The 18,062-nt window shown below is 43.5% G+C and overlaps 2 protein-coding genes and 1 long non-coding RNA gene across 3 annotated transcripts in view; 2 read left to right on the forward strand and 1 right to left on the reverse strand.

The window, feature by feature from the left end:
- The window catches only part of LOC134757507 (uncharacterized), a 79,527-nt gene that overhangs the window by 60,051 nt on the left and 1,414 nt on the right, over positions 1-18,062 (reverse strand). The gene's annotated exons all lie outside the window — the stretch shown is intronic.
- GJA9 (gap junction protein alpha 9) lies at positions 3,474-5,283 on the forward strand. The gene has a single exon (XM_004025498.5). It carries the CDS (start codon positions 3,474-3,476, stop codon positions 5,019-5,021), a length of 1,548 nt encoding a protein of 515 aa, XP_004025547.3. The 3' UTR covers positions 5,022-5,283.
- On the forward strand, positions 6,119-16,363 carry MYCBP (MYC binding protein). Its single transcript, XM_004025497.5, has 5 exons — positions 6,119-6,294; positions 6,495-6,567; positions 11,713-11,761; positions 12,312-12,441; positions 14,614-16,363. Exons 1-5 carry the CDS (start codon positions 6,211-6,213, stop codon positions 14,656-14,658), a joined length of 381 nt encoding a protein of 126 aa, XP_004025546.1. The 5' UTR covers positions 6,119-6,210; the 3' UTR covers positions 14,659-16,363.

An 18,062-nucleotide genomic window follows, 5' to 3' on the forward strand; every position in this document is an offset into this window, starting at 1 on the left:
ATAGAGGAAAAATAATAGTTCAGTAAAAAATTTAAAGAGCTGACTCTAAAGCCACAATGATTGGGTTTGAATGCCAGCTCCAGCTGTGTGACCTCAGGTAAATTAAGGTGTGCTTCCGTTTCCTCATCTGTAAGATGGGGGAAACAACATACTTACCGCATAGGATTTTAGTGATGAACACATCTTGTATCTTAGTAGTTTGTTTGATTGTGTAACAGTTCCCTTTATATAAAGGGGACAGGACATATATTTATATTTTAAATGAAAAATAATGAAAATATTCACTTTTAAAATCTTTCCTTTGGGGTATATTTCCTCTGAGATAACCTGGGATACCAACCTTAATATGCAATCTGCTGGCAAATAATCCAAGCAGCTAAATTATAACTTGCCCCACTGCTTCCTTCAAGAGAGCAGCTATATGTCTTAAATAGGTCAAATACTGCTACAGTGAAAGTTTCCATAATACTACCACCATACCAGTGAACAATCTATTGCAAGTAATATCCATAATGAGATTCTGGTACCATAAGGCCGGGCGCAGTGGCTCACACCTGTAATCCCAGCACTTTGGGAGGCCGAGGCAGGTGGATCACCTGAGGTTGGGAGTTCGAAACCAGCCTGACCAATATGGAGGAATCCCATCTCTACTAAAAATACAAAATTAGCTGGGCATGGTGGCGCATGTCTGTAATCCCAGCTACTCTGGAGCCTGGGGCAGGAGAATCACTTGAACCTGGGAGGTGGAGGTTGCGGTGAGCCGAGATTGTGCCATTGCACTCCAGCCTGGGCAACAAGAGGGAAACTTCGTCTCAAAAAAAAAAAAAAAAAAAAAAAAGATTCTGGTACCATAAAATAGTTGAGAATTTTTGGAGTTCTTTTTGTTTTCTGAGACAGAGTTTCTGCTCTTGTCGCCAAGGCTGGAGTGCAATGGCGCGATCTTGGCTCACCACAACCTCTGCCTCCCAGGTTCAAGCAATTCTCCTGCCTCAGCCTCCTGAGTAGCTGGGGTTACAGATGCCCACCACCATACCCAGCTAATTTTTTGTATTTTTGTAGAGACAGTGTTTCACCATGTTGGCCAGGCTGGTCTCGAACTCCTGACCTCAGGTGATCCGCATCGGCCTCCCAAAGTGCTGGGATTACAGGTGTGAGCCACTGTGCCGGGCTTGAAGTTCATTTTAACATAAGAATTTACAAAATTTGGGCTGGGCGCAGTGGCTCACTATGGGAGGCTGAGGCGGGTGGATCACTCAAGGTTCAGGAGTTCAAGACCAGCCTGGCCAACATGGTGAAACCCCGTCTCTACTAACAATACAAAAATTAGCCAAGCGTGGTGGCACTTGCCTGTAGTCTCAGCTACTTGGGAGGCTCAGGCACGAGAATCACTTGAATCTGGGAAGTGGAGGTTGCAGTGGGCTGAGATCCCGCCATTGCACTCTAGTCTGGGCAACAGAGTGAGACTCTGTCTCCCCCCACCAAAAAAAAAAAGAAAAAAAGTATACTTTTTCATAGTAAAGTATAATAAGTACTTTATACATATTCATAAATATTACTGAGATGAATTTCTGAAAATGTTCACCAATTGCCAGGAAGAAACCAGAATTTATTTCAAATTTATTTCAATTTGGATTAAAAAAACTAATCTAAATTCCTATGACAGCCAGATCTGTTTCCTCTGGTTTCACTGAATGCCATATCTTACTGAATTATCAAATGAAGCATATTCGTTTTCCTATGTGTATAAATGAGATTTAAAAATCACTGACTTTTTGGCCAGGCACAGTGGCTCATGCCTGTAATCCTGGCACTTTGGGAGGCCGAGGCGGGTGGATCACGAGGTCAGGAGATCGAGACCATCCTGGCCAACATGGTGAAACCCCGTGTCTACTAAAATACAAAAAAATTATCCGGGGGTTGCTGGCAGTCGCCTGTAATCCCAGCTACTCAGGAGGTTGAGGCAGGGGAATCACTTGAACCCAGGAGGCGGAGGTTGCAGTGCGCTGAGATCGCGCCACTGCACTCCAGCCTGGCGACAGAGCAAGACTCTGTCCCAAAAGAAAGAAAGAAAGAAAAAAAAATCACTGACTTTTCAAGCCAGTAATGGCATGTTGGGGAAAAAGAAATTGACTTTGTTATAACTTTTATATCAAATAATCTTAATAAATAAGGTTAAGATCAGGTTACTAGTTTTAGAAACCTTTCCAAAAGTTCTGTTGAAAAACAACAACAGGCTGGGCATGGTGGCTCACGCCTGTAATCCCAGCACTTTGGGAGGCTGAGGTGGGCAGATCACCTGAGGTCAGGAGTTCGAGACCAGCCTGGCCAACATGGAGAAACATCATCTCTACTAAAAATACAAAATTATCCGGGCATGGTGGTGCATGCCTGTAATCACAGCTACTCAGGAGGCTGAGGCAGGAGAATCGCTTGAACCCAGGAGGTGGAGGTTGCGGTGAGCTGAGATCATGCCATTGCACTCCAGCCTGGGCTACAGAGTGAGACTCCGTCTCAAAAAAAAAAAAAAAAAAGAATATAATTTTAGGCCATGCTCATTGGCTCATGCCTGTAATCCCAGCACTTTGGGAGGCCGAGCTGGCCAGATCATCTGAGGTCAAGGGTTTGATCTCAGCTCACTGCAACCTCTGCCTTCCAGGTTCAAGCGATTCTCTTGCCTCAGCCTCCCGAGGAGCTGGGACTACAAGCGCCTGCCACCACGCCTGGCTAATTTTTGTATTTTTAGTAGAGGCGGGGTTTCACCATGTTGGCCAGGCTGGTCTGGAACTCCTGACCTCAAATGATCCACCCACCTTGGCCTCCCAAAGTGTTGGGATTACAGGTGTGAGCCACCCCGCCCAGCCTATATTCTTAATAGAGAATATATACACTCCTCCTCCAGGTATCATGTTTTTTTCATTGTATTGTGATGTCTAAATATAAGTGATTTTAAATTCCTGACATATAAGTATATTATTGGTAACAGATTCACACTTTGGCCAGGTGTGGTGACCTACACCTGTAATTCCCACACTTTGGGAGGTGAAGGCAAGAGGATCACTTGAGTCTAGGAGTTTAAGACTAGCTGCAGCAATAGAGTGAGACCCTGTCTCTACAAAAAAATAAAAAAAATTATCTGGGTGTAGTTGTACACACCTGCAGTCCCAGCTACTCAGGAGGCTGAGAGGGGAGATGATCGCTTGAGTCTGGGAGGTTGAGGCTGCAGGGAGCTGTGGTTGCAACACTGTACTCCAGCCTGGGCAACAGAGGGAGACTTTGTCTCAACAAACAAACAAACAAAGAAAAAACCCCACAGCTATCTAGGGAAAAAGTAAAGCAACCAGCATATAGAAGTGACATATTGTTATATTTTCACCATAGGTTTGCTTTAAGAAATAGTGCTCCCTTCAGAATGGAAGAATTTATCTGCCTCTTATTTGATGTGGATCAGAGCTAAGATGGCTGACTAAATAAACATGGGGGACTGGAATCTCCTTGGAGATACTCTGGAGGAAGTTCACATCCACTCCACCATGATTGGAAAGATCTGGCTCACCATCCTGTTCATATTTCGAATGCTTGTTCTGGGTGTAGCAGCTGAAGATGTCTGGAATGATGAGCAGTCTGGCTTCATCTGCAATACAGAACAACCAGGCTGCAGAAATGTATGCTACGACCAGGCCTTTCCTATCTCCCTCATTAGATACTGGGTTCTGCAGGTGATATTTGTGTCTTCACCATCCCTGGTCTACATGGGCCATGCATTGTACCGACTGAGAGTTCTTGAGGAAGAGAGGCAAAGGATGAAAGCTCAGTTAAGAGTAGAACTGGAGGAGGTAGAGTTTGAAATGCCTAGGGATCGGAGGAGATTGGAGCAAGAGCTTTGTCAGCTGGAGAAAAGGAAACTAAATAAAGCTCCACTCAGAGGAACCTTGCTTTGCACTTATGTGATACACATTTTCACTCGCTCTGTGGTTGAAGTTGGATTCATGATTGGACAGTACCTTTTATATGGATTTCACTTAGAGCCGCTATTTAAGTGCCATGGCCACCCGTGTCCAAATATAATCGACTGTTTTGTCTCAAGACCAACAGAAAAGACAATATTCCTATTATTTATGCAATCTATAGCCACTATTTCACTTTTCTTAAACATTCTTGAAATTTTCCACCTAGGTTTTAAAAAGATTAAAAGAGGGCTTTGGGGAAAATACAAGTTGAAGAAGGAACATAATGAATTCCATGCAAACAAGGCAAAACAAAATGTAGCCAAATACCAGAGCACATCTGCAAATTCACTGAAGCAACTCCCTTCTGCCCCTGATTATAATCTGTTAGTGGAAAAGCAAACACACACTGCAGCGTACCCTAGTTTAAATTCATCTTCTGTATTCCAGCCAAATCCTGACAATCATAGTGTAAATGATGAGAAATGCATTTTGGATGAACAGGAAACTGTACTTTCTAATGAGATTTCCACACTTAGTACTAGTTGTAGTCATTTTCAACACATCAGTTCAAACAATAACAAAGACACTCATAAAATATTTGGAAAAGAATTTAATGGTAACCAGTTAATGGAAAAAAGAGAAACTGAAGGCAAAGACAGCAAAAGGAACTACCACTCTAGAGGTCACCGTTCTATTCCAGGTGTTGCTATAGATGGAGAGAACAACATGAGGCCGTCACCCCAAACAGTTTTCTCCTTGCCAGCTAACTGCGATTGGAAACCGCGGTGGCTTAGAGCTACATGGGGTTCCTCTACAGAACATGAAAACCGGGGGTCACCTCCTAAAGGTAACCTCAAGGGCCAGTTCAGAAAGGGCACAGTCAGAACCCTTCCTCCTTCACAAGGAGATTCTCAATCACTTGACATTCCAAACACTGCTGATTCTTTGGGAGGGCTGTCCTTTGAGCCAGGGTTGGTCAGAACCTGTAATAATCATGTTTGTCCTCCAAATCACGTAGTGTCCCTAACGAACAATCTCATTGGTAGGCGGGTTCCCACAGATCTTCAGATCTAAACAGCGGTTGGCTTTTAGACATTATGTATATTATCAGAGAAGTAGCCTAGTGGTCGTGGGGCACAGAAAAAATAGATATGGGCAGCTCTAAAGACCAGCTGTTAAGACAGACAACTGCAAACTCATTTAAGCAAGAGAAAAACAGCTCTAATTCGAGATTGTGAAGCAACACTTCTAAATTCAAAGACATAGAGTTGTCAAATCAGGATTTTTTTTTTTAAAAAATGATATCCTTTCGAATGTAACTGATTTTGGGAAAATCACATGTTCAGAATTGAGGCTAAATGGTTTGATCAGGTTTTCTCTTTGAAGAGACCACAGCCTTAGGAAATGGTTCTTGATCTATACAATTCCACCTTGGACACTGGGTTAATTCTGTTTGCCCCTGGAACACAATCACGTAAGTTTCCTTCTAGACTGCATCCTGATGTGTCTTGAGTATAATCACATGTTGCTACCTAGTAAATAAAATCTTAAGAAGATCCGTGGCTTTCCTTCACCAGTTCATAGCATCGTGATTCATTGCCCGGATTGGACTCGGCTCTACTCACTGGACATCTAACCACTCCACTTAATTAACAGTACCCACCCTACAGGGGTGTTGTAAGGATTAAAATTTAAAATACCCGTGTTTTCTACAGTGCCTGGCACACAGTAAGCGCTCAAAAGCTACTGCAAGCTCGTTACTGCTCATCTTCCAGAGGCCCACATCAAGTCAGCCACGACTCAAGGAGACTCCAAATATAAAAGCGGGAGCCAAAATATATGATTCTAAACACCCTCCTCAGCTACTGCAAAGCACTGTGAGCACTTTCTCAGGACGAGAGCCAAGAAGCCCAGCACCTATGGGTCACCACAGTTTCCGAGGTCCCAGATGAAAAAGATGCGCTCGCTACCACCGTGCGGCGATCCTTTCTCTCGCAATAGTCTCAATGCTCCCGGGCCCTGCCTCCGGACGCCAGGACAGAGATACCAAAATCTCACCTCCTGCAAAGAAACCTAATTGCTACGGGGGCCGGAAGAGGAAGAGGTGCGGCTCCGACAGCCAGAGGGGCGGGCATACGCAGCCTCCCTCGTCTCAGCCTGCTACTGGGGATGCAGAGCGTCCTGGTCGCCATGAAAACAGGCCACACCCCGGCGATCCCGGCCCGTGGTTTGCAAGTGCGCAGGCGCGCGCACCCTTCCGCGCATGAGCAGTGCTGCACCCAACCCGCCAGTCGCGGTCTCCGGCGCCAGCTACGCCGCTGCCGCTGTCACTATGGCCCATTACAAAGTGAGGGGGGCGCGGCGTGGCTGGGGGCATGCGGGCGGTAGCAAGCCGCTGGTCGGCTCTGGGTGGGAGTGGGGTCGCGCGCCCAGGTTTGGGCGGGAGGGCCCCGAGGTAGCGAGGCGGAGGCGGGGTTGCCGGATTCCCAGCGCCTTCTTCCTGCTCGGCTCCCGGGCTCTGGCCACTGACCCCCGGTGTCTCTTCAGGCCGCCGACTCGAAGCGTGAGCAGTTCCGGAGGTACTTGGAGAAGTCGGGGGTGCTGGACACGCTGACCAAGGGTGAGCCTGGGCTAGGAGAGGGTACCTCGTGCCCTCGTCGTGCTCCCCGGCGCTGCCCCGTTCCCCAGCGGGCCGTAGCGTGGGGAAGGAGGGGAAACAGATGGGGCCCGTCCGGGGTCCAGCGAGGTGGGCCTCGGGGTTCGGCAGGGACCTGGCTGCTGGACGCCGCCCGGGTGGGGTAGCCTAGCTCCGCTACCCTTCTCCGCACCGGGAGTGAAACTCTTGCAGCTGTTGCAAAGTCTCTTCAACTTCCGTTGCTTTGCCTCCAGCAGCCGCAGTGGACATGTTTGCCAAGGACCTTCAGATCCCAATTCCTCCCACCTTACGGTTTTTATGGAGTCCTCAGAATCTTGTTAAGAAAGTTTCCCTCCAACAAAGAGCAACTGGAAAAATGACCGAATTTCCAAGTGGGCTATGAAGTAGCTGAGTGAGCCTAATCCCCAAAGTAGGAGATTCATAGCGAATTTGGCTGTGGCTTTTCAGCCCCCATTCCTTAGTCTGTCTGTGTCAATTCTTATTTTGTGTATATTTCATAGTTAAAGTAGAATTACAGCTTAAAGAGCTCGAGGGCATATCAAGGTGGTTACATTGTTTTCACTTTTTAAAATGAAAGCTTACTGTTAACGCTGTATCTCTTCATTCGTGGCTTCAAGATCCAAGTTAAGTAGATGAGTAAAGTGTTGGAAACAGGAGGATTCCAAGGGGTAGGGTACAGTTTACTTTATTGGCTTAGCACTAATTTGAATGCCTGCTATGTGTCACTCAACTCACTGGGATATTCAAGGGTGTAGAATGGAATTGTTCGCAGGGATGAGGACTTGGGTCATATGAAACTAGGAAGTTTGGAAAGTGGGAAATAAATTGGTAACTGCCCTTTGGACAGAAACAAAGTTTAGAGGAAAATTCTAGGAGCATAACTCCTGGGTGTTAGAAGAAAGCAGGCTAGTAATTTTGAATTGCTACCTATTTGGGGTTCAGATAATAGTTTACCTCTTTGCAAATAAACTTCAGCAAGTATTAAGGGACTACTCTGTGAAAGTACTGTGCTATGTTGTCTCTGAAAGTGTCACAGATGCTTTGAATGTCATTCCGTCTAAAAACTCCTTACGTTCATTTCTTTCATTTAATAATTTTACTCAGGTGTCTGTTCTGCACACTGGAGATAAGCAGGGGAGGATAAAAGTCTCGGCTCTCATAAGCTTATATCCTAGTTGAGGGAGAGAAATCCATAAATAAATATGTAGTGTCAGCTAGTGGTAAGTGTTACAGATAAAAATACAGCAAAGTTAGGGATAAAGAGTAACAGGTGAGGCCAGGCACGTGGCTCATGCCTGTAATCTCAGCACTTTGGGAGGCTGAGGTGGGTGGACTGCTAGAGGCCAGGAGCTCAAGACCAGCCTGGGCAACATGGCAAAACTCCCATCTCTTAAAAAAAAAAAAAAATTGCTGGGCATGGTGTGTGCCTGTAATCTAGCTACTGTGGAGGCTGAGGTGAGAGAATCACCTGAGCCCAGGAGGTCAAGGCTGCAGTGAGTTGTGATTGTGCCACTGGGCAACAGTGACACTCTGTCTCCAAAAAAAAAAAAAAAGTGACAGGTGGGATGTGTGTGTCATTTTATATAGGGTGATGGGGGGAAGGCCTTTCTTAAGAAGTAACCTTTGACCAGAAACCTGAAAGAAACAGAGTTTCAGGACGTATAAGGAGGCCAGAGTGGTTGGATGGAGCAAGTGAAAGACTGAATGGTAAAAGGCAGAAAAATGACAGTTGTAGGCGGTAACTGACTACACAGAAGATGTTGCCCAGGCTGGAGTGCAGCGGCATGATCTCGGCTCACTGCAGCCTCCACCTCCGGGTTCAAGTGATTGTTGCCTCAGCCTTCCAAGTAGCTGGGATTACAGGCATGTGCCACCATGCTTAGCTAATTTTTTGTATTTTTAGTAGAGAGGAGGTTTCACCACATGGGCCAGGCTGGTCTTGAACTCCTTACCTCAGGTGATCCGCTCACCTCAGCCCCGCAAAGTGCTGGGATTACAGGTGTGAGCCACCGGCCTCCACTAGAATTTAACCTCTCAATCTCCTTAGATTTCCAGGCTCCTAAATAACATCAGCCAACACAGTATTGATGTGATTTATTAAAAATTTGATTTTCAGCTTCAAACATAGGTGCTTTACACAATTCTATTTGTTTTTACTTTTTATTTTTTTTGAGACAGAGTCTCGCTCTGTCACCCAGGAATGCCTGGCCTCCAGTGATCCTTCTGCCTTAGCTTCCCCAAGTGTTGATGTTACAGGCATGACCCACTGTGCCCAGCCTCACAAATTTAATTTACATATATATATTTTTTCGAGACAAGGTCTCTGTCGCCCAGACTGGAGTGCAGTGGTGCAGTCATGTCTCAGTGCAGTCTTAATCTCCCAGGTTCAAGCAGTTCTCCCACCTCAGGCACCCAAGTAGCTGAGACTACAGGCACGCACCACCATGTCCGGCTGATTTTTATTTTTATTTTTATTTTTTTGAGACGGAGTCTTGCTCTGTCACCCAGGCTGGAGTGCAGTGGCGCGATCTCTGCTCACTGCAAGCTCCGCCTCCCGGGTTCACACCATTCTGCCTCAGCCTCCCAAGTAGCTGGGACTACAGGTGCCTGCCACCATGCCCGGCTATTTTTTTTTGTATTTTTAGTAGAGACGGGGTTTCACCATGTTAGCCAGGATGGTCTCGATCTCTTGACCTCATGATCCGCCCGCCTCGGCCTACCAAAGTGCTGGGATTATAGGTGTGAGCCACCATGCCTGGCCAATTTTTTTTTTTTTTTTGTAGAGTTGGGGTGTTGCCCAGGTTGATCTCAAACTCCTGGGCTCAAGGAATCCTCCTGTCTTGGCCTCTCAAAGTGCTGGAATTTCAGGAATGAGCCACTTTGTCTGGCCTAAATTTTTACAGCTTATTTCCAAGATGATTTGAAATAGTTTATAACATTAAAACGCTATGAAAGGATGGCTAAAGATGATAAATCATTTGGAAGCTGAAGCATTTTAGCTATTTTGAGCGCTATATCAACCTCTAAAAATCCTGGCTGCGAAGGCAAAAAGGGGAGCATGATTGGGTATAGAGTTCTTGTCTGTTTACAAGGAAGTGCATTTCATCTATAGAACAGCACAGGAAACTTTGTATTTACAGTATCTTCTGCAGCTATCAACCTTGCAAGTACCAGTGACAAATTAGAAGCTGAAAGAAATGGGGTGGGGGAATAAGAGGAGGAGAGAGTAGAGTATTAATATTCATGTCTTATAAAATGAGGATTTGGCCGGGTGTGGTGGCTCACACCTGTAATCCCAGAACTTTGGGAGGCTGAGGCGGGTGGATCACCTGAGGCCGGGAGTTCGAGATTAGCCTGACCAACACAGAGAAACCCTGTCTCTACTAAAAATACAAAATTAGCCGGGCATGGTGGCGCATGCCTGTTATCCCAGCTACTAGAGAGGCTGAGGCAGGAGAATCGCTTGAACCTGGGAGGCGGGGATTGTGGTGAGCCGAGATTATGCCATTGCACTCCAGCCTGGGCAACAAGAGCAAAACTCTATCTCAAAAAAAAAAAAAAAAAAACCAAATGAATTTCTCAAAAAATAGTGCTGTTAAGTGTATTTAGATGAAAAGTAACTATCAGAACTCAATGTAAATTGTTAAAAATAGTTGCCCATTTGATTTTTTCATACTGTATATTATTTTGGTAAGTTATTAAAACTCTAAAAGAACAAAAGGGAAGTATGTAAGTTGGTTTACAACAGGACTTAACTTGGGGTCTAGATATCTATCACTGTTTTTTTTTGTTTGTTTGTTTTGTTTTTTTGTTTTTGAGACAGAGTCTTGCTCCGTCGCCCAGGCTGGAGTGCAGTGGCACGATCTCGGCTCACTGCAAGCTCCGCCTCCCGGGTTGACGCCATTCTCCTGCCTCAGCCTCCCGAGTAGCTGGGACTACAGCCGCCCGCCACCACGCCTGGCTCATTTTTTGTATTTTTTAGTAGAGACGGGGTTTCACTGTGTTAGCCAGGATGGTCTTGATCTCCTGACTTCGTGATCTGCCCGCCTTGGCCTCCCAAAGTGCTGGGATTACAGGTGTGAGCCACTGCGCCCAGCCACATTTTTTGTGTGTGTGTTTACTTTTTTTGCTTTTATTAGATTTTTCAAAGGGTTCCATGCACAAAAAGGCCAACCACTGATTTAGAGTTTTTTATCTAAGTAGTAAATTCTAGGAGGAATTTGTTCCATAGATGAAGAGCAAGGCAGTGCTCATGAGTGATTAGATATGAAACCACTCAAGTATATCTTATTTTAATGTTGATTTGAGCATGTTGACTACTGGTAAAGTTTTTGGTTGGTGGTTATTTAGCAAAACAAACTTAATTTTTAAGACCATTTTTGAATTCAGAGCTTCTTCCGGTAATTACCATAGTCCTGTTGATTCTTTCCTAAATTCTCGAATTTCTTTCTTCTCACTGTTCTATCACTCCCATCACTCTACTGCAGGTTGCTGTCTTTTTAAACTGGATTACCACATCAGCCTTTTAACTGTTCTTCCTGTCTTTATCCTCGTCCCACTCCAGCTGGTCCACATAGCAGTTAAGAGTGGATCCTGTCACTCCCTTCCTTTAAACTGTTTAATTATGTGCCAACCAAATTTGCATGACTCTCCCTAATCTGGCCATGACCACCTTTCCAGCTTCCTTTCCTGCCAAATTACATTTCCAGCCATACTTGAATTTTCAGTTCCTCAATACATTGTTTTCTTGCTCCTGGGCCTTCCCATTTTATCTGAAACACTCAACCCCTAGGTATCAGGTCTTTGCCTTCCTTTAGGAAGCCTTCCCTGATGTCCTAGGTTTGCTTAGGTGTTCTTCCAGTGTGCTACTGCAACCCATTATCCAGTATTCCTGCTTGATACCCTCTGTCTAGTTCCTTGCATATCTTTTATGCTTGACTGTAAATTTGTTGAGAACAGGGACCTTGTCTGTCTTGTTCAGCATTGTATAGTCTTTGCAATGTGCTCAGCGTATAGTTGGCACCTAATATTTACTGGGTAATGGAACATAATTTCAGCCATTCAAATTTAATACGTCAATTGTTGCTTTTTCTGCTTTTTGATTTGCAGTGTTGGTAGCCTTATATGAAGAACCAGAGAAACCTAACAGTGCTTTGGAGTATCCTTTCAAGTCAGAAAAAGGCTTTATTTTGAAACTCTTATTTTTTTAGATAGATAATAACCTGTAAAATACTTCTGAATATTGAGAAAGTTACTTTTTTTTTTTTTTTTTGAGACGGAGTCTTGTACTGTCACCTGGTGGGGAATGCAGTGGCGCAATCTTGGCTTACTGCAACCTCCGCCTCCTGGCTTCAAGCGATTCTCCTGCCTCAGTCTCCCAAGTAGCTGGGATTACAGGTGCCCACCATCACACCCAGCTAATTTTTTGTATTTTTAGTAGAGACGGGGTTTCACTGTGTTCATCAGGTTGGTCTCAAACTCCTGACCTCGTGATCTGCCCACCTCAGCCTCCCAAAGTGCTGGGATTACAGGCGTGAGCCACCGTACCTGGCCAAGAAAGTTAGTTTCACTTGAGTTTTTGGATGGTGATCTCTGGGTAGATATTGGTGGTAAAGTGGGTGACTCTGGTCAGGGATATTGATACTACTCTGTGCTATTTCATTAGTTTCATTCATGTCTAAGAAGTAAGTTCTTAACATTGATAATAGTTTTTTAAAGCATCACTTAGGAGCTGCTACTCCAGAAAATCCAGAAATAGAGCTGCTTCGCCTAGAACTGGCCGAAATGAAAGAGAAATATGAAGCTATTGTAGAAGAAAATAAAAAACTGAAAGCAAAGGTAAATTTTTAAAAAGAATTGATATTCAAATAATTTTACCTGTAATAATTGTATGATGAAAACCTCACTGAAATGGACAGGAGAGGAGGGAGGTGGGTGAATATCAATTTGACTTAATTGCAATGTAAGGCCAAAGTTATGCCCTGTCAAGAAAACCACAAGACAGGCCTGGCACGGTGGCTCATGCCTGTAATCCCAGCACTTTGGGAGGCCGAGGTGGGCAGATCACGAGGTCAAGAGTTTGAGACCAGCCTGGTCAACATGGTGAAACCCTGTCTCTACTAAGAATACAAAAATTAGCCGGGCATGGTGGCATGTGCCCATAATCCCAGCTACTCGGGAGGCTGAGGCAGGAGAATCACTTGAACCCGGAAGATGGAAGTTCCAGTGAGCCAAGATCGTGCCACTGCGCTCCAGCCTGGGTGACAGAACAAGACTTCATCTAGGGGGGTTAAAAAAAAAAAGAAAACTGCAAGACATACTGGAAATAGGACAAGCAAAGAAGCAAAGTGTGGTCAAGAAGAGGTTTTGGCTGGGTGCGGTGGCTCATGCCTATAATCACAGCACTTTGGGAGGCTGAGGTGGGCAGATCACCTGCGGTCAGGTGTTCCAGATCAGCCTGGCCAGCATGGAGAAAGCCGGTCTCTACTGAAAATACAAAATTAGCCGGGCTTGGTGGTGCATGCCTGTAATCTCAGCTACTTGGGAGGCTGAGGCAAGAGAATTGCTTGAACCCGGGAGGTGGAAGTTGCAGTGAGCCAAGACTGTGCCACTGCACTCCAGCCTGGGCAACAAGAATGAAACTCTGTCTCAAAAAAAAAAAAAAAGAAAAAGAAAAAAAAAAGAAGAGGTTCTTAGGAACCTGTATCACTAAAAGGATGAGAATATTGGTTAATGCTCTTTATAAGTAAATGGTCAGTTCTGAGGTTCTTAAGCAGTTGATTTTAAGTAGGCCAATATGGGGCGACTGCTTTGTAAATGGCACCTCTTAGAATTTGTATGGTTCATAGTTTGCAAGGCCATATGTAGCGGCCCTCTGTAAATTTGTTAGGACTTAATTTTATCTAGTGCTAAAGCTTTTTCTTTCTTTTTTTGAGACAGGTTCTCTGTTACCCAGGCTGGTGTGCAGTGGTGCAGTCATGTCTCACTGCAGCCTTGACTTCCCAGGCTCAAGTAATCCCCCCACCTCTGCCTCCTGAGTAGCTGGGACTGCAGGCATTTGCCACCATGCTCGGCTAATTTTTAAACTTTTTGTAGAAATGGGGTCCCACTATGTTGCCCTGGCTGGTCTCAAACTCATGACTCAAACGTTCCTCCTGGCCTGGCCTCCCAAAGTGTTGGGATTATAGGCATGAGCCACCTCACCCAGCCAGTTTTTTCTTTTTTCAAAGTCCTGTGAGAATTTTCATAAACTTCAAATTAGTCAACTCTTAAGTCTTTGAGGTCTTAACCACATTCTTAATCACATAATGTATTTTACATTACTCTAAGTATTTCTCATAATATATTTTATCTTCTCAACTTTGTGAGATAAGTGAAACAAGTACACAAGCCACTTTATAGGTGAGGAAACGAAAGCACAGTGAAGTCTAATAAGCTTCTCAACTCCAACAGGTAGTTGGCAGAACCCTAATGTTAGCCTAGTGTTCTTGCAAGGAACCACACTTAGCATAAAAGAAAATGCAGTTATTTTAAATTATCCAAGGTTCCACAATGTGTAATGCTAGTTAACTCTTTGGAACCTTTTAACTCAAAGACAGTAGTTGTTTATTGGCCGGGTAAGTTAAGACATGTCACTTAACTCTTTATCTACTTTTCAGTGGGTATTTTCAGTAAACTTTTGGTGGAGAGGAAGAAAGTTCCTTATAAGCAAATGAATCTTTGGGAAGATATAGTTTATTGCATATCAAGTATTTGAACAGTGCAGTCATGAACTGGAATGAAATTTTAGTTTCAAAGCAATTTTAAAGGTTTATATGAAAAGGGCTTTCATTAGATTTGATTGTATTAAATCTTAAATCACTGAATGATTTAAAATGGATAGTTATAGAAACTGATATTAATACAATTTACTGACAGTAACTAAGTTGAATATAACAGTTACCTTGTTTTACTATTTTTTACTCAATTTAGAATAAAATTCACCTAAATTCCTCTGTCTTTGCCCCATAGCTTGCTCAGTATGAACCACCTCAGGAGGAGAAGCGTGCTGAATAGGATTCTTCTCAGTTTGAAAGACAATGAAAAATGGTTTTGTATGACTTGAATAGTTTGTATAGTATATAATCTTTTCTGAACAGATGCTATAGAACTCTTTTAATATGTTAATTCACCTATCACACTCTGTTAAAAACACATAGAATCATCAATAAAAACTCAATATAACTTTCTTTGGGTCTTAAAGCAGGAGAATCCAAAGTAAATCCTGAACAAAACCTAAACACAGCCATCTAACTCATTACCTTAAAAGACATTCTGTTTATTAGTCTGATTAGGAATGATGGCACTGGTTGTATTTTAGCCAAGACAGTTTAGCATGGAGCTATTCCTTGGTGTAGTTCAGGATATGAACACAGGTACAGTCATTCTTTGAAGGTGACACTGTTCTGTATATTCCCTATAGGCAGCTGGAGAGATCTGTGTGACACAAGATGCTTTTGTACGGGTTCCCATGAATCTTCTGCTCTTGTTTGTGTGACATGGAACAAATAACTTCTTTGCCACCACTTTGCCTTAGATAACTGTGTGTGTGTGTGCCAGTTTGAACTCTGACACCACATTTTCCTTCTATGCAATCATGCCTTGTCTGATAATCTTGCATTGCTTTCCTCTGAGCTTTAGTGGGTCCTAGTTGCACACTGGCCTTTCTGTGCTGTTTTTCAATTTGCCTAATAATAGCAGTTACCCTGATTGTAATTTGTGTAACTTTAAACAGGATCACACTGTACCCCCTGCCTGCCTTATTTGCTTACTGAGCACAGGACAGAGGCAATATACAACTCTGGGTTCACACACAAGCTGAGATGAGAAGAGGAATGAGCCATATATTGGGGAAAATCATAGTTTGTAGGTATAATTATATAGTGCTTTTCTCCCTCAAAGTATTTTTCTAGCCTTGAATTCATTTTATCTTCATTATCCCTGTGAAGTAGGTGGGACAAGTATAAGGAGAAGAGGGGTGCTGAATTTTTAGGCCAAAGACTGATATTAATACAAATCACTCACTAACTGTAGAGCCTTGGGCATATCAGTGAACTACTCTGAGATTTACTGTCTTCATCTGTTTAATGAGTAGAATGTCCGTGATGCCTACCTCACAGGGTTGTTGTGAGGGTCAAATGAGAATGTATGTGAAAGATTTGTAAATGGTAAAGCACTATATTCTTGTTTGTTAGTCCTTTTTCCTTTCTTTGGGTAGACCTACAGTCAGATGTTTTGTTTTATGGATCACTTATTTTCCTTACTGGTAGACTGTCGTTTTATAGACATATTCCTATTTCATATATTCTCTCCCTGTTGTTAGAGAACCTATCTTTGTTTTTGGTCAAAACACACATAGAAAACAAAATGATCCAATGAAAACTGGTTTAACTAGCAAAAGCCTTGGCACCTGTTGGAGACTATGACCAAGCCAATAAAAAGGGCATTTAAATCAGCCCTGTTAGTAGGAATGTGGCTATGGCTGGTGCCTCTTCTAGTCACAAGTTTGTTTTTGGAGGGGGTCCAGAAGATCATTCCCTTGAATAGATTTCTCTTTTACCAATTTGAGTGCCTCCTACATGGGCAGCAGTGGACTAAGTGCTGGGTGTGATAAAGAGGAATGACTTAATTATGAGACTGTATATAATCAAATACAGTGTGGGTTAGGACCTGTGACAGACCATTATAATAAAGTATGGCCCCATGAGGGTTTTGAAAGAGAGAGAGACTTGGCTTCCTTAGTTGGTATGATAGTTTCTTGGTAGATACAGGTTGAAAATTTTTTGTGGCAGCCAATCCTCATGGGCTTTTTACTCATTGGATTAGTAGTAATATTTATGTCAGTAAGCCAGGTGACTGTGACTGTCTTTGGTACCATCCTTTTTGAACAGAAAGGCAACATGTGGGTTGGATAATCACACTTTTAGGTGAAACTGACTTGCTTAAACTGTAACAGTCAGTGCTATTTAAGAATTCAGGATAAGCTTAGCCTCTAGAGGTCCTCTTCAACATTTCTGTCAAGGATTTGGATGAATACAAGATGCTCCATGGAAGAGAAAATGGATCCCACCAGTTAAGCTCCTATTATGCTTCAGCTGCTTTGTCTATAAAATATCGACTTCACATCTTGCCTATCTCACAAGATGGTTGTAAGAATCAAATTAAATATAATGGATGTAAAAGTGCCTTGCAAACTGTAAAGGATTACATACAGACCAGATGGTGGTAGTGCCAAATCTGTAAGTGACACAAATTGGAAAGTCTGGTTGGAAGACTATATTGAAACAAGCTTTAAAATGATTAACCACGTGGAATACCCAAACTGCTGGGCCTAAACCAAAAAGTTGAAGTATCAAGTCTTACATTTAGGTTAAAAAATGCAGTTATACACATTTAGGCACTAGGATTGCTGACAAAGTATTAGTTACAGTGATTATCAATGTGACCCACCCTATGGATGCTTAAAAAAAATTACATTCTGGAAAGCAGGAATAGAAATATTGTCTAGGTGTTAAATGGTCGTTCTGAAAGTTGTACTGTTTAGCATTGCTTTGTAGGAGTCAGATGTTTGATGGATATTGACAAGCTTGAATGCATATAAAGAGTGACCAATAGAGGATTTGAATATATAAGGCTGGGCTCTCCAATTTGGTACACACTAGCTGCAAGTGGCAGTTAAAAATTTAAGTTCCTGGTGGGGTGCCGTGGCTCACACCTGTAATCTCAGCATTTTGGGAGACCATGGCGGGTGGATCTTGAGGTCAAGAGATAGAAACCATCCTGGCCAACATGGTGAAACCCCGTCTCTACTAAAAATAAAAAAATTAGCTGGGCGTGGTGGTGGGCACCTGTAGTCCCAGCTACTCAGGAGGCTGAGGCAGGAGAATCGCTTGAACCCGGGAGGCAGAGGTTGCAGTGAGCCGAGATGGCGCCATTGCACTCCAGCCTGGCGACAGAGCGAGACTCCGTCTCAAAAAAAAAAAAAAAAAAAAAAAAAAAATTCCTCCGTTACACTAGCAACAATTCAAGTGCTTATTCCTCATAGGACTAGCGGCTACATGTTTGACAGTGCAGATAAAGAACATGTCTATCATGTATATCAGTTGTATTGAACAGCACGATAGGAATGGTTGAAACTGAGGATGTTCATCAAGGAACAGAAGACTTAGTGGGTAATGAATACTGCAATCTGGTATTTGAAGGGCTGTCATGAAAAAGATGAAGACTATTCCTATTTTATTCTATTATAGGCTTCAGGGAGTGTGGTTTGGCTTTAAGACTTTTTTTTTTTTTGAGACGGAGTCTCACTCTGTCGCCAAGGCTGGAGTGCGGTGGCGCGATCTCGGCTCACTGCAAGCTCCGCCTCCTGGGTTCAAGCCATTCTCCTGCCTCAGCCTCCCGAGTAGCTGGGACTACAGGCG

Source organism: Gorilla gorilla, chromosome 1 (assembly GCF_029281585.2).
Source record: "Gorilla gorilla gorilla isolate KB3781 chromosome 1, NHGRI_mGorGor1-v2.1_pri, whole genome shotgun sequence".
Lineage (NCBI taxonomy): Eukaryota > Metazoa > Chordata > Mammalia > Primates > Hominidae > Gorilla > Gorilla gorilla.

Bases quoted from the DNA above. Each gene is read 5' to 3' on its own strand.
- MYCBP (XM_004025497.5), top strand. From the start codon at position 6,211: ATGAGCAGTGCTGCACCCAACCCGCCAGTCGCGGTCTCCGGCGCCAGC. The intron at 6,568-11,712 runs GTGAGCCTGGGC...TTTGATTTGCAG, and splicing joins GCTGGACACGCTGACCAAGG to TGTTGGTAGCCTTATATGAA. The intron at 12,442-14,613 runs GTAAATTTTTAA...TTTGCCCCATAG, and splicing joins ATAAAAAACTGAAAGCAAAG to CTTGCTCAGTATGAACCACC.
- GJA9 (XM_004025498.5), top strand. From the start codon at position 3,474: ATGGGGGACTGGAATCTCCTTGGAGATACTCTGGAGGAAGTTCACATC.